Consider the following 16687-nt stretch of genomic DNA (forward strand, 5'->3'; position numbering starts at 1 on the left):
CAGTTCAAATGCTGTATATACATAACTTCTTCCTTACATTTTTAGCTATGATCTGTCTTCTGTGAATTCATACTGGCTACTTTTCATGGAAGTGCATCTTAAATATTCAATTTACCTACTAGATAGTCTCCAAAATAGAATTCAAATATAAATCATAAAATGGGAAACATTTAATTACTGCTTAGGAAATAAGAGCGTGTGTAGGAAAGAAGGATGGGTGCTAGTCAGAGACTTGGGAGACCTAGGTATAATTCTCTCCTCTGCCCCGTACTTCCTGTGTGCTGTTACGTAAGTCACTTAATCTCTGTGCTCCACTTCCTTATCTGTGAAATGGGGATAATAGCACTTCCATACCTCATAGGGTGTTGAGGATAAATGCATTAAAGTTTGAGACACTCTGATACTGTAATAATGAGGTCCATAGAAGTACCTAACATAGGAAGATACTGATAAAAAGGTTTGAATAGCTGGAAGTTGATAAGAAGGTGAGTTGCTTCAGTCATGCCACCATATGTCATAACTGCACTGGTTAAGATTTTTTAGCCGCCTCATGCGTAAGTGCAAGGACTGTCTGTTTAAAAAAAAAAAAAAAAGTCTCCATTTGAAAATCTAATCTATTTCCACAATGGCTATCTTTCTTAGTTGAATGTATTTGGTCTTGCAGTATTTGTGTTACCCTGCAGTGCACAGCTATCCTGCTTTAAGCAGAGCTCTTACTACTGCTTCAGAAATTTCTATTTGCATTTGAATGAATTCATTTTTTAAATATATTAACTTAGACCTGTTTTTTTTTTATTTCAGTTATGCAAAGGGAGATTTAGATATATCATATATCACTTCCAGAATTGCTGGTATGATAGCTTCATCTTTCTTAATCATTGTTTTTAACTGTGGTTTTGTAAAAGTTGATACCTCAAACATTGGTGATGTTCTGTTTTCAGTGATGTCCTTTCCAGCAGAAGGTGTAGAATCTGCCATCAAAAATAACATAGAAGACGTACGGTTATTTTTAGACTCTAAACACCCTGGACACTATGCTGTTTACAATCTATCTCCAAGAACATACAGGTCTTCAAGATTTCATAATAGGGTGTGTATGTGTTTTTCTTGCATATTGATTTTTTTCCTTTAGTAGGTCTTTTAACACAATAAATTGAGTAGATCTACCACTTCTTGTTGTATTACATGCTACAGTCTTCTGCAATCCAATGTTTAGGATGCATAGTTAAACTCACAAATGAGCAATTACAAAAGTTAAAGGTCACATGGCAACATTACCTCTGCCATGCTTTTACCACCAATTCAGACTTGGTAATAGGAAGGATTTTTCCACTTACTGGAATGGTGTAGCTTTGCTGAAGAAACATCTAGGCACCCAGAACCTCCGTATATGTATATAGTACATGAGGTTCAGGAACAAACCTGTGTTCCACCTGTTTGCAGAGGCTTCCCTCACTGCCGTGGGGGCTACTTACGATGGCTTCACTACTGGGATTTCTCCTTTTTCCATCTTTCTCTTCCATCTGGACCCAGCCCACAAATGTCGCCCTCGCTCAAGTGAGCGATCTAGCCATGCCTACTCCTTGCTGCTTACTGAAATGGTGGATGCAGCATAACCCAGCCTGCCGTTCTCTGTGAAACTCTTCCTGTCCACTTCTGCAGAACCTAGAAAGGGGGTGGGGAGAGGACATGACTTACTCCATAACCAGATAGAAGATACTTTATGGCCTACCTAGCCGGTATCAATGAACACTTCTTTGCTCCTCTTTTGATTCCTGTGTCTCAACCAGTCTGTGACTGGCTCAACAGCAAAGTCTCAGGTTGACATACTTCAGGCCTCTAGCAGAACCATGCCCTAATGCTGTCCCCAGATCTTCTTGTACTATACATTTCAGGATTTGGTTTGACCTTTATACAGCTAGGAGTCCATGCATCTCAGGGAGATCTCTCACCCCAGAGAGGTGTTAGTATTGGATAGTCTGGAAGTCTCATCTATTTCAGGTCCTTTCTTGGACCGTAAGCTGTAAGATGGGATCTCTCCATTAACATCCCTTCTTCATCCATATAAGAGTTAAATAATATTCCTCTGCCCCCTTCTCCCCCCAAATCATGTGTCTGCCCAGCACTGTGCTTTCCATTGGCCTGTCCTTGCCATTTACCCCTTCTTCCCACAAGTCCCCTCCTCGCCATAGAAGGACACGAGGTAGCACCTCAGATCTAAAAGAGAATTCCCTCTGTCTGCAAATGGGAGCCTGAGGATTAGAATTCAGATTGGGAGGATGAGCTGTTTGCCTAAAGCTGCCTGGAAAGTGACTAAGCCTGAAAGATTGAGGGATCTTTAGGGTCTTAGCCTAAATGTTTCTGGGGTACACAATGTTAATGCTAAGATTATTGTGAACCATAATGCATTTGGAAAAATCCTGAAAGTAAGAGCTTTATCAGCAACATGCCTCCAACACTAAAAAAAATTTAAAAAGGTCCTCCAAATGCACCACTTTTCCTTTTAAAAAAAAAAAAAAAAAGTCTAACTTTATCCAAAGTTTCCAATTCAAATCACATTTGCAGTTTACAGAAATCTCATTCCCTGGACAGAAAACTCGAGTCTACCCATAAGATATACAGTTCCTTAGCAGGCATATTTAAAGTGTGTGTTTGCCCATGCAGTAACAGCTCGAGCCTCCTTGGCATGGGGTGAAGGCACTGTTGAAATTGGTAAATCCAAAGCCTTAAGTGACCTCCTGAAGTTTGTCAGGCCTTACTGTTCATTTAGCCAGTCAGTGACATGGTCCTTCCTTGTTCCATTGTAGTCAGAAGCTAAGTGTGGATCTGCACTTGTCAAATGCTGTTGCTCAAACTGATCTTGATAAGGTTCCCATCAATAGCCAGAGGTATTTGAGGACCTGTGAAAACAGGGTTTCCTTCACACACAGAAATTTATTCTGGAAAATAAGCTCTTCGTTTCCCTTGAATCAGGAAGCTTTTCCTTTTCATCTTTGTTTGAACCTCATACACCTAAAGGACATGCTACTTAATTCTCTGGATATTAGCAGGGCAAAATTTTGTCTCCACAATGTAGTCATGCTACAAATTGGACTCATTAATTCATTGTTGTGGACATAAAAAGAAGACAGTTTCTAAATTTAGAGTATCCTGCTGAATGAAAGTAGCCATGTCAGAAGCTAATAGCATTCAAGACTCCTTCAGTGTCCAGAAAGACTCACCTTTGAGACTCACTGTGATGTTACGATCACAGAGGAACACAGCATGCTTATAACTTCAATACTCCGCTGACTAGCCATTGCAAAATGGATGTTTCCTCATCTGTGGATAATCTAGGCCTGGCAGGCAGCTATTTCTCTAACTCATGCTTAAATTCTCGCTCCTATGCTCATCCACCAATACAAGACTTTCTCAGAACTTTCTTGTCTTTTGCGTTCATTACAGTTGAAGTTAATGCTAGTTTTGAATCCTCTCCCAGCTTATTTTGACTCCCATTCTAAAGTAATAGCTTCTCCCATTCTAATATAGTTTCTGGGTGCCCAGAACCTGCCTAAGTCAGCAGAACTCTCCGTTCTGCTGATTTTTTTCTGACCCTGACATTAAGACAGTCTTTTTAGGAGGATTATGTAGTGTGTTTGGGGGTCTGTCTATGTTTCAATAAAAGACCCACAGTACAGCCACAGCTGGGCTGGATCAGCTGACTCCAGTTCGCGGGGCTCAGGCTGCGGGTCTGTAAATTACAGTGTAGATGTTCAGACTCAAACTGGAGCCTGGGGTCTGAGACCCCATGATGTGAGTGGTCTCAGAGCCCATGCTTCCGCCCGAGCTCAAACGTGTACACTACAATTTTATAGCCCCTCCACCTGAGCCAGCTGACCCAGCCTCTGAGACTTGGTGCAGTGTGGTTTTTATTGTAACATAGACTTACCCCCTGATATTTAAACAGCCTTGTGCAACTTCATGTTGTAGCTGTTTATTTGTATTGCTGTAGCACCCAGAGACAACAGTCGGGATTAAGGACCTTTCAGGCTGAATATTGTGAAGAGCTTATCCAAATTGAGATCTCATTTGAGACTGCTCCTGTTTTAATTTGTTCTTGGATTTAATATTTACATGCAGAACTGCCAATTTGTTGTTGTTACAGCTTATATAAGTGTGGTAGTAGTCACTTTTATTTTCTTACCTCTTACCTCATTCCCCAACCCAGGTTTCTGAATGTGGTTGGCCAGCAAGACGTGCACCAAATCTTCAAAACCTTTACAGCATTTGCAAGAACATGCATTTATGGCTAAAGCAAGATCACAAAAAAGTTTGCATTGTACACTGCCTTGTAAGTAGTAGGTACATCTGAAGTTTTTCATCTAGTCCAGCTTTTGGTGACAGTGAGGATTGCAGTATTAATCAATTCTTGTTTATTAGTAACATTGATTTTTACAGTCTTAAGCCAATTCTGTACCAGTCTACGTGTGTGTTTTCTTTTTTTGGGGAAAAAAAAAGGAGCTTATGTGGTAAAATAGTGTAACTTGCACCAATTTGGTGTTCAATAGGTCAAGAAGAAGAAAAGTTAAATACATTCCCTTTTTGCTTCCCAGTACAACTTTAGTTAATGCACAGCTCTCACAAGAAAAGCTGTGATTGTTTAAAAATTCCATGTGTGTTTAGGAGTCTAGCTGACATCTAAGATGGTACCTCCACCAGTGTAGTGTCTCTAAATACCATGCTAGAGGCACTGTTTCAGTACAGACTCAGGAGTGATATCTCATGAGTTAACACCATTTCTTGCAATAGTCTATGGAGATCTCTTTTTAATGCACATACATGGTTCAGCCCTGTTTGAGATGTGACATGATGGAAAACTTGAGTGAGGTATGGCTGCAGGTCAGACACTTCACATAGTACTGGCTTAAATTCCTCTACTTTAGTAGAAAAGAGCAATACCTGCCATATGCAGATCTCAGATTCTTCTTACTAGAAGTTCCTCTGTTTAGAAACCAGAAAAACAAAGAAGTCTCCGAACTGGTGGTTTTAATTAGAAGATACAGTAAATTTTCTGAGTAACTGCATAAGCCTAAAGTGTCTTTCATTCTGAAGATGTGATCCAGGAGCTAAACAAACTCCAGAGAACTAGATAGTGTCTTAATGATGATCGTAGTTCTGTTGATATTTCCCCATAGAGGTGAAACAGCATGCAAGGAGCTGGAAAAACAAAATTAAGGATTAATGTAAAGGATTTATAATTCTTCTTTACCCATGTATTTGTGCAAGGCCTCCCCTGAATGAACCAGTAACACTGTATTTCATAATATAAGCCCTGCTACTTTAGAAGTAAGTAATCTTTATGTGGAGACCTCAAGTAAAGCTTTTTGCCCCACGTAAGCTGCATTTAACGAAGGACCTTCTGGACTTAGAGGGGCTATGGGATTTCTAATAACACATCCAGTGGCCCTACCATTCCCTCACAGTTGGTGCAGAAGCTGCCATTCTAGCCCATAGAATGAAGTAGCTGCCAGGAGGCTGCACTGCACCATTATACCCCCTCCCTTACGTGTTCACCTGCAGTAAAGCCTAATAACTTGGGGTTTATGCAGACAGAATGATGGTCATCCTTAATGAACAGTCACGTTTAGAACTCGATGATAAAACTACAATGATTTCATTTAAATAAGCCTTCCAGTTTAAATAGTTCACCAAATGGCTATATTTGACCTATGCTACTGAAATTCATATTTTGCTGGTGTACATAGTATTTTAAGAAGGTTGCACTCCTACTGTGAAATAATGTAGCCATAATCTGTTAACTTGCTTTGAAGTTGTTGGGAGGGTATGGGGGAGAGATCTTCAGAGTTCAGCAGGCTCAGACTTTTTTTTGTATTGGATTACTCTCTTAATGACTTCTCATCCAAGCACTAGCTTTGTTACTATATTCAGTCACCACCTTCCCATCAAAATGTGGTGGGACAAATTAACTGAAGTCCATGCTTTTCTTTTTCACAACCCCCTTATATTGACATTTCTCCTGTTTCCATTCTGTAAATTATCAAGCTTCTGTATGAAGTGCAAAGCTCTGTCATCAGAGACTTGTTTACCAATTAACTATTTCTTTCTCTTATGTGGTCTTAATCGTGTTGCATTTCCTGAATGTTTTGCCCTGTCAAAATGACATTTTTGCTCAAGAATTTTTCTTTAATGTCTCAAACTTCCCTCTGTGTTCCTCTAAATATGAGTAATTACCAAAGATGTATTGCCAGGCAGGAATTGGAGCCAATGTTGACTGCATGGCTTTGCTGGTTATTCCTGTGCACCTCAAGGCTTACTGGCGCTGTAATGGAAGCCCCTTTAACTTGTCAGCAGAAGAAGTGCCTAAAGTGGATCTCCCACTCAGCAGCCAGACAATGTGGTTAAAAATTTGGGTACTGATGCTAAGAAAATGAACACTCAGAACTCTGAGATAATGTAAAGCTCAAGTTAGTAACTACTCAGTAATTGCTAGCATTCAAATGAGCACTTAATTCAGTTTATTTCTTGCTTAGCTTTTATGTTTCATCTTTAAAAACATTTAATTTTAATTATTAAAGAAATTTGCTACTGATCCCACGACATTAAAGCCTTATTAGTAAAACTGTGGTTCAAAAACCAGCCATTATCAACTTAAATTATGCCTAGTTCATAACTTGAAATAAAGGATATGAACTTGGCTTCTTGTGTAGACAGGCATGTTCTTCAGTAATTTTCTTAACATTTTCAACTAGGTTTAATAACTTTAGGTCACAATTTTTTGTAGGATGGAAGAGCAGCATCTGCTGTTGTAGTTTGCTCTTTTTTATGTTTTTGCCGTCTCTTCACTACTGCGGAGGCTGCGGTTTATATGTTCAGTATGAAACGCTGTCCACCTGGCATTTGGCCTTCTCATAAAAGGTACAGTATCAATCTTTCTTCAAAGCATTGTTGAAGCAAATCTACATAATTTTTTTTTTTTTTTTTTTTAAGCACACCAATTTGTAGGGCAAGGTAGTTGATTTAGGAATTAGTCTGTTAGAATGATAAAACGTGAAAAACCAAATGAGTCACCTATAGAGCTGGTTTCAGAGTAGCAGCCGTGTTAATCTGTATCCGCAAAAAGAAAAAGAGGACTTGTGGCACCTTAGAGACTAACAAATTTATTTGAGCATAAGCTTTCGTGAGCTACAGCTCACTTCATCGGATGCATTCAGTGGAATTGAGCTGTAGCTCACGAAAGCTTATGCTCAAATAAATTTGTTAGTCTCTAAGGTGCCGCAAGTACTCCTTTTCTATAGAGCTGGGTAAATTTTGAATTCTGCAAGATTTTTGTATTTTTCATGTGACCCTAATTACTGAACAAATCAACATGATGTGTGTTGGAACTACATTAAGAATGAAAGCTGAGGTTGTAAAATGCTTGAAATGAAAACTGTCCTAAATACTTCTTTACAAAGCAAAGTATAACCTATCGTCTCAAATGTAGAAGAGACAAAAAGTATAGCTTATTCATTGTGGACGTAAGTTCCAGCTGTCTGAACACTCTTCAGACTTACAGAATCCAAAAGTATAACAAGTACTAACTTGAAGTCAGTTCATTGCATATTTAGTGAATCAGAGGATACATACTACTTTAAAAAGAGTAAATGCATATCTTTTTGATGCATTGTATCATCTATTTTGGCAACTGTAGTATAACTTGAGTTTTTCAGGTGGACTGTATTTAGATTTTGTAAAAGTACTGAAATCTAAGTAACAAGTGACTTCACTAGAGCATCTGCCAATAAATCTTTGCCTTTCAGAATAAAGAGATTTCTGAAAAGGAGGTGTGTGGATTAGCAAACTGCAGAGGAGCAAAATTGTACACTACAGTTTAGAATTATTTAAATTAGATACAGCTTGGTTAAAATTGGTTAAGTTTTTTAAAGCCCCACTATTGAAATAGTCAGTGCATTCTGACCAGGATGAATCCAAGCATGGTCTGGAGGTTAGAATGTTTGTCTGGGATTTGACAGAGCTGGGTGAAATTCCTTGCTCCATCACAGACTTCCCATGTGACCTTTATTGGTCCCTCTGTGGTTCAGTTCCCCATCTGTACAATGGGGATATTAGCATATCTCCCACCTCACAGGGGTGTTGGGAGGAGAAATGCTTTGAAGACTGAGGCACTCAACTACTGTTGATGGGGGCCATATAGGTGCCTAAGTTAGAACAATATGGGAATTTGTGCATGGGTACAGCTGTAGTAACTCTCCTTTGGCCATGGGTGAAATGTGTTTAGACATACACATTTAGATTGTTTTCCCCTTTTCTCTGTTTCATTCTTTCCATGCAAGGTTGACTTTGAAATAGATAAAATCAGATGTAAGTTTCCTAATGTGCTGTTAAATGCACTCCCTTATGCTTATGAGTAATGGTGTCATGCAACACTGTTGAATTGAATATTTACAATGACAAGGTAAGTTTCGAATCATGCATTTCTAGGCTGTATTGTTTTTCTGAACGAATACCTCTTGTTTTGACAGGTATATAGAGTACATGTGTGACATGATGGCAGAAGAACCCATTATTCCTCACAGCAAGCCAATCCTTATCAAATCAATTACCATGACACCAGTTCCTCTGTTCAGCAAGCTGCGAAATGGCTGTAGGCCTTTTTGTGAAGTTTATGTTGGGGATGAAAGAGTGACCACTACTTCACAGGAATATGACAAAATGAAGTAAGTGCAGGTTGTAACTTGTTTCCTAAACTTAAGGTTGAACTCTTTCTGGAGCTGTTTTAATACTGAAACATTGCTCCCCAAAGATTGCTGGTGCAGCGAATACACTTCTCATACAAATCTTGCACGGAAAGAACTGGTCTGTTCTGCCTTTGCTTGGGGGTCACTGAGGGCAGACCTGGGGATACTCTACCCAAGTTCTGTCTGGAAGGCCTAACTCCATACACAGTCTCAGAGCAGCGGTTAGTTAGTATTCAGACTCGCATTTAAACCCTTGGTATTGTGCAGGGGATAGATATAACATGTGTTAAGGTTGTGCCTAGTGAAATTCTATATGTTAAGTCAATACATCCCTATTAAAACTTGGCCATTTAAAATGAGATCAGGAGCTCACAACAGAGATTAGCAACTTGTTTTCAGCTTCAGCTCAGTGATTAAAAGCAGCACCTGAACTGGGGAAAGACAGTATTGAAATGGCAGCAACTCCGTTTTGATTTAAGATGGCTGTGGTTTTCCCACATGATCTCTTAATCGGAAGACTCTCCTGAATTATTTTCCTAAATTCAACTGGATTCATACTGTTACAGAGCAACAGTTCCTGTCAGCTCTTCCAGGAGCAGATTGAGCTGAGCAGGATTGCTGTAGTCTTGGCAATTTGAATGTGAAAGTGTCATGGTTATGCTTCTGGGAGAGTCTGGGACCTAGGCAGGAAGAGAATTGGTACCAGCAGCATATTACTGTAATCCTCTATTTCAAATCCCAAACTCTGGTGGTAAGGAGGAGTGGAGAAAAATTCCACTGACATTTGAAGGTCAGGCCTGTTTCCGGGAGTTAAAAATAGGGGATACAAATGGGGTTGCACTTTCTAAACACACTGGATTAGGAGAGCTTCCCAGAGAGATGAACTGGAAAAGTGGTGGAAGACCACAGCTCAGCAATGGTCTTTCAGGAACCCAGCATGTGCAGATGCATCTGTGCTACCAGCGTGATGGTCTGTCATTTTGCCCCTGACAAGTTTCACATGCCTGGTCAGACCTCACCCATAGCTCTCTGCAGCTATGAAATTGATCCTTTCAAGGGGCAGAGCTACATACTGTTATAGAAGCTGGGAAAGGTGGTTGCTCCTCCTTGAGAGGGGGGCATTGAGTGTGAAGCAAATTTGGGAGATAATCTATCTAACCTAGCAATAAGCTAAGGAGAGCAGTAGGAATGGGCATTAGGAAGACATAGTGTCTCACTGCTATGATGCGTGCAGTAGTGTGGTAACTAGTTTTATGGGTCAGCTCAATAGTGTGGTAACAGCAATCTGATTCTTTGCCACTGTACAAGATAGTAGGCTGGTCTAGATGGGCCTCAGTCTCCTGTAGGGAGAGGGACAGTTTCTAAAAAAGACGTTACTTTCTGAAATATCAAGTCCTAGTTCCATAGTAAAAAAAGTTCTGGAATTTCTAAATTGCCTAGAAGGACCTGGAGTAACCAGATAGAACAGGTAAAAACACATCAATTTCAAGGCAGTTGTTTTTCTTGAAACTTAACATGAGATGTGCTTTTTCTTCAGAGACTTCAAAACTGAGGATGGCAAAGCCGTAATCCAATTGGGTATAACCGTCCAAGGTGATGTTCTCATTGTGATCTATCATGCCAGGTCAACATTAGGAGGCAGACTTCAAGCCAAGGTAACGACATACTTAATGGAACCTTTACAGGGTTTATTCTTCGCAATGCCGAACAATCCCCATGGTCTCTTTCATGATTACTGTGGTGTTGGTTGGTTGTTAGTAGTTTGACTTAAGTGGTTTTACTGTTGCCCTTCTGTGTGCTCATCTGTCTTTGAGAAAAGAGTTTGAGGTTTTCAGGTGGCTAGGAGTTCAACCTTCCCTTTCAGTCCTGTCATGACATGCAGCCTCTGGTCAGCATTCTGACAAGAAGTGTACAGTTAGTTGCTCCTTTTTCAGCATTTTCTGGTAAGCAAGCATTTCAACAACTGGTAGTTATCCCCAGCGTCTGATGCCTGGAGCGCCTGTCCCGGACTTCTCCGTTCTCCATGAAGTTCTGCCGAAGTTCCTTACTTAGAAGTAAGAAAAAAATCAGAACTTCATGTTTTAGCCAGGAGTCTTCATCTGTTTTTATTTCCCACCAAAAGGAAGGTTGATCACTTTTTTGTGTCTAAAAGTCAAACCGCAGTATAATACAGGCTCTCTAATCACATCAATTGCCAAGAGTAAATCACTAAAACAAAATCTTAAACAGCTACCTTCTTGGCTTTCTGATTACAGTTGTGTAAAATGTTTGTTTGGAATCCCTTGCTATTGTCATGGCACTGAAAAACAGAATTATGTTTTCTGACTTATTCTGTGATAGATACAGTATCAGATTGAACTTGTATGGACTATCTGAACTCTCACTGAAACAGAGACCACCATCCTTCCCAGTTCTGGGGAGACTGAATTTTAGATATAAAATGTCACTGTTTGATTCTTCATTATTCAGAGCATGTAGTAAGTGATTAACTCTAGCTAGAATTGACGCTCATTTTCTTAAGATGACTTAACTTGGACGATGATTTTCACAGTGTGCGCGCCTAAAATTACTATCCAGAGTGCACATATATGAAAAATTAAGCCACTTACAAACCTAAGTGCAGAGCATGGAGTAGCTCCCATTGAAGTCAGTGTGTTTTATGGATGCTCAGCATCTCTAAAAATAGGGACTATTTCCCCCGACCCCCAACATCTGTTTTGGTGCTGTGCCTCACTGTATTCATGAAGGGTCCAGCCATCTGACAGCTGCATAAACAAGATAGCATGCATCCTAGCACATTTAACATTCAAGAGTTGACTTCCTTTTCTTTCTCCATCGCAAGAGAGCTGGCGTATAATATACTTTACCATGATCATGGGGGGGCACCATGATACACCTCTTTGCTAACTTGTATGATAGTGAGATTTTTTTTTTTTAATGTCCAGAACACAGAGACCACAACTGGAATAGGTATTTGGGCCAATAGCAAAGTGGGATTCCAGGAATTTCCATCCCGCACAGATTAGGAGGTCCATCTATTCCAGTGCCCTGCTTCCATCTGGGGTTTGGCCCAGTGCATAGTCTCCTTACTATCCTTCACTCTGCAGGAGACAACAGAATATTGTTGCTTCATGATTTTTCTTTCAACTAAAAATGCTAACATTTTTCAGGCTATAAAAGCAAAGCTTGCATGTGAAGTCTCTCTCAACCCAAATTACTAAAAGTTCTAGCTTTCTCTGCTTTGGTGTAGCTATAGTGAAGTCTGGAGATACATATGTGAAATATTAAATATTTATACATTTCAGGATTACTTACCTACAGAATTCAAGGAATTATTGTCTCTCAGAGGTTCTGAAAACAATATTTTAGCATGCAAATATAATGGATAAAAGCATTTCGTCATCTATGCAAATAGTGTCAGTGCTGGTAGAAGTTAGTTTTTCAGATTTTTTTCACTATTGTATTTCTCTACTACACATTCTTCACTCAATCTGTGTAATTCCTCCTTCAGGTTTCCTAGGTTTGCTAGGTTTCCATGGGAACTTTTGTCTCGTGATACTCAGGGAAACCTCTGAGTACCATAGAGGCCAAGCTTAGCTGTATTTGCCTCTCTGAGGAAATCTGCCAAAATTGGAGAAATCCAAGATAGTTGGTATACTAAATGACAGCCTTCCATATGACAAGTTTACAGAAGATAGAAGGTAGTCCATGGCTGGACTGACTCTTACTAATCAAAGCTGAGCCACAGAGAGTTTGGATGTCAAATCTCTGAAGTCCTTTGTCTTAATTGTAGCAGATCTGGATCCAGTTCAGTTACGTACATCAAATAGCTGCAGCTCTGCTGCTGGTGAAGCTAGAGATGTTTTACGCGGCTGGCTTGCCAGGTCATCGCCCAACCCTCCCACTTTATCCAGATTGGGACCAGCTCTTGGAACAAAGAACCAGTGGTATAGTGAAGTGATCGCCAATAGTCAGACGGTAGCGATTTCCAACAAATATTCTATATTGGATGACTACCATGGAGAAAGAGTGGACTTCATTTCAGGATTCTGTCAAAGGTTGCTGGAAAACTGGGGCTAAGGAGAATAAAGAAGCAGCAGCTGGATTACTGAGGAGGCCATCAAATTATGGGAGAGGAAAAAAGAGGCATGGTGCAGAATGGATGCACTGGAAGGTCAGAACAGAGTCCTTAATCAACAAATGAACCCAGCAGAAAACAGGCTGGTGACACTAGAGGAAGTGATATTTGCAGTCAACCAGTTACGAAGTAATAAATCACCTGGTATTGACATTATTTAATCAGAACTGCTGAAGGGTATGGTTTAGTTCACTGGCTTCATAGAGTTGCCTTAAAAATTTGGGAAACCAGTCACATTCCAGAAGATTGGAAAAGGGCCTACATCCTTTTTTGAAAGGTGTGGGAGGAGACCATTCAGTTTGCTCACATTATAGAGGAATAACGCTGCTGTCAATCCCAGGGAAGGTGCTTATGATCTGTCATACAACTGAACTGATAGAAATACTGTCTCAACCTAAAAATGAGGGAGAACCATCCAGGTCAATCGACAATCCATGCTATCTATCAAGGATGGCCAAATTTACTGACCTTCTGAGCTGTATATGACACTCTTCAGAAGTTCGAGAGCCAGGGCACACCAGTAGGCACCTCCCATGGGACTGAAACCCTGAGACACACACACACACACCCTCTGCTGGGCAGAAGCCCCAAACTCCCCCAAACATTCTCTGCCTACCAGAATGAGGAAAGGGGCTCCAAGAGCCGCACTTCAACTCTTGTAAAGTTGCATGTGGCTTACATGCTGTAGTTTGGCCACCCCAGCTATATATGTTCCATGGAATGTTAAAGAGCAGCTAGAGTGACAAAGGAAACTGAAATCACATTTATGGACTTAGCAGCTGATTTTGACTCAATGCATCCATCAGCACTGTGGATATTGCTATACCATTATGGCATGCTTGAGGACTTAATTTGCCTAGTGGAGGAACTGTACCATGATACATTTCATTGTGTGAGGGTCAATGGTTCTATTACAGATGGTTTTCAGTAGAATTGGGGGTACACCAGGAATACATTCTCTCTTCTGTGTTTAATGTTCTAATAGACTATCTAATAGACAAAACTGATTGAGGCCAAAGTAGGTGGTGTGAAATTTAAAGATTCATCTTTAGAGCAACTCAGTTATGCAGCTGATACTGTCTGTTTTGGAGAGACTATTTACCTCCTATAGTTAATGCTGCAAAAAACTGCAGAATCTATGGGACGCAAGATCAGTGGTGATAAAAACCAAAGCTATGCATGTCTCCTATAAAATGGAAATGAACAATCTGCTGCTGATGCATGTAGATGGCAATGACATTGAATGGGTGAATAGTTGTATCTATCTGGGTATTCAGTTGTCAGCAGGAGGTTTTATTACCAAAGAAGTCACACGTCGGATTGGTCTTGCATAAATGATGTTTCAGCATCTTCCAAGGCCTTGGTTTGGGTGGCAAGATGCCTGTGTGACAACTGAGATATGAGTGTTCAATATTGTAGTCATGATAACTGTTATGTGGAAAAGAATCATGGCCATTAAAACCAGTTGAGAGGAACTAAATTTTTTTTTCAGTGTCAGAAGTTACGGTGTATTCTTAACATTGATTGGTTTGATTTTTGTCAAACAAGGTACTTGAATGATCCTGGCTTGCTGCAGTCTTGCACCAGTTGAGAACAAGACTTCAATGTTGGGGTCATGCCCAACATGCAGAAGAAGATACGCTTTTACAGAAGTTTTATAGAGCTACATTTGAGGGAAGTAGAGTGCAAGGCTAATCACGCATGAGATTGGAAGATGCAATTAGGGATTTAAGCAGCTCAGATCCTCCTACGCTGATCTTGTCAAAGAAAACTTGCAAGGGACCATTGAAGATGGAAGTCCATTCTACATGCCACCATGGCTACATCATAGTCATGTGAATCTGTTGCAGCTCAATCTCCACACCACAACCTCAGAAATCCCTGACTCGGAAGTAAAGTAACAATCAAGTTTACATTTCTAACTTACACTGAGAACATGTGCGGCTAGCTCATGGCATATGTTTACCACCTGTAACTGGCATATAGGGATTACTGTCCTGTTTGCGGCTATCCACTTTAGTCAGACAGCTCTTCATATAAAACATAATGATTTACAAGAAACTTCAGGCAAACTTTCCTGGCAAGTCTGGAAAATCACCAACATGGAAGCCAGATTCACTTAGATGATTTTTCTGGTTCCTATTAGAAATCACAACTTGGTAGTTTTAGTTCAATTTGCTAATAAAGAAAATACGTGGTTAGGAAAAATGGGCCGTTGGTAACTTGTGCAGCATTCAGTTCCTACAGTCAGCTGATTGGGATAATACTCAGATTTTCCAGCAATTATTTAAAACTTAAAAATAGCTTGAGAATTTCCTTGAATTTCTAATTCCATGTCTTGGTAAACTAATGGAGGTAGAGATAATCCAGATGTTGAACTTCTGAGACAGCATCTGCAATCAAACTCTGTAAAACTTTCTCCCAGATTATTTTCAGGGAGCGTTCTGCACAGTAATGGAGTCTTTTGTTGACTGGGACAGCTGAGCTGCAGTCACTTATTGTGGGTCCTGAGAAGAGACTAGAGACCAATTTTGGACCTGTAGCCCTGTACACAAGTGCCACCAGTGAAGACAATTGTAGATGCATGTGCTCTACTTTTAGCTTTATGCCTTGCACGCTTCTCCTTGATTGCAGCAATCCATGAGATCTCAAAATGTTTCAGTCTAAGGTGGCAGAGCTGCCACTATTGCATCTTGTCATGGGCTAAGTGCTCCCAGATGTTGAAGTCTACATTACAAGATTGGAGGTTGACCCTGAGAGTGTCCTTGTAACGTTTTCTTTGGTCTGTCCCTAAATGAGTTCCAGTTGCAGTTCTCCGTAGAAGACTGTCTTTGGTATTCTATTCTCAGGCATACGGACCACATGAACGCACCATCACAGCTGTGCTTTTGCTATAAAAACTTCAATGCCTGTGATATTGCAGAACTTAAGGATCCCTCAATATCTGGAACTAAATCTTGCCATTATATACCTGTTATCAGCTGTAGACATCATACGTGGAATAGGTACCAGCATTTTATGTCCTGTTGTTAAGCGGTTTACATAGTGCAGCCATAGAAGTGTGTGGGGATGACGACAGCAAGGTAAACAGGAATTTTTGTTGGCAGTCTGATACCTTGTTCATTTCAGTGATGACACTGAAGTTGTCCAAAGGCATCACTGTCTGTATCAATGTGCTTCGTAATATCATCATTATTGCCTCACATGACCCAACACTGCCTAGGCAGCAAAATTTGTCAGTGACCTTGAGTGGTACATCTTCAATGGACTCAACTAGAGTAATTGCAGTACTTCCCGGTTGATACTAGATCATGACTTCTGTCTTCTTTAGACTGATCGTTAAGCCAAAACGTTTTGCTGCACGCAAAAAGCAGTCAGTGAGCAGCTCAATGTCTGTACAGTGAGGAATTTAAAAAAAAAAAAATCAAGGTTTTGATATGGCTTTCAGGCATTCCTTATATATAACCGGGCCGAGAGAGGTCAGCTGGTGAGACTGTTTTATATCTGCATGTCTTTGTGTTGATTGCTTACTTGGCTTCACAAAAAAGAATACCTGTAGCAGATTCACAGAAGATTGCAAATGAGAACAAAAGACGAGGACTTGCAGCCAGAAAAAACAGAAGGGGGAAGGCCGGAGAATTGTGACAGGACCAGAAAGGCACAGGTCCGAGTGACTGGAGACTCCTTACTAAGAAGTGCAGGCAGATCTGTCACCAGAGTTGATCCAGAGAACAGAAGGGTGTGCTATCTGTTGGGAACTAACATACACGACGTGGAACTGAGGCTGAAGAGGATCCTAATGGGAGTAGTA

General features: G+C 40.3%; 1 protein-coding gene across 2 annotated transcripts in view; it reads left to right on the forward strand.

Annotated features, from left to right (window-relative positions):
• The window catches only part of GAK (cyclin G associated kinase), a 136620-nt gene that overhangs the window by 67823 nt on the left and 52110 nt on the right, over positions 1-16687 (forward strand). For both annotated transcript variants that reach the window (XM_074953611.1, XM_074953612.1), the window contains 6 exons: positions 802-851; positions 942-1090; positions 4208-4330; positions 6782-6915; positions 8523-8717; positions 10276-10393. In XM_074953611.1, the coding sequence (XP_074809712.1) occupies positions 802-851; positions 942-1090; positions 4208-4330; positions 6782-6915; positions 8523-8717; positions 10276-10393 (769 nt within the window). The remainder of the gene's footprint in view (positions 1-801; positions 852-941; positions 1091-4207; positions 4331-6781; positions 6916-8522; positions 8718-10275; positions 10394-16687) is intronic.

Source organism: Natator depressus, chromosome 5 (genome assembly GCF_965152275.1).
Source record: "Natator depressus isolate rNatDep1 chromosome 5, rNatDep2.hap1, whole genome shotgun sequence".
NCBI classification, from domain to species: Eukaryota; Metazoa; Chordata; order Testudines; family Cheloniidae; genus Natator; species Natator depressus.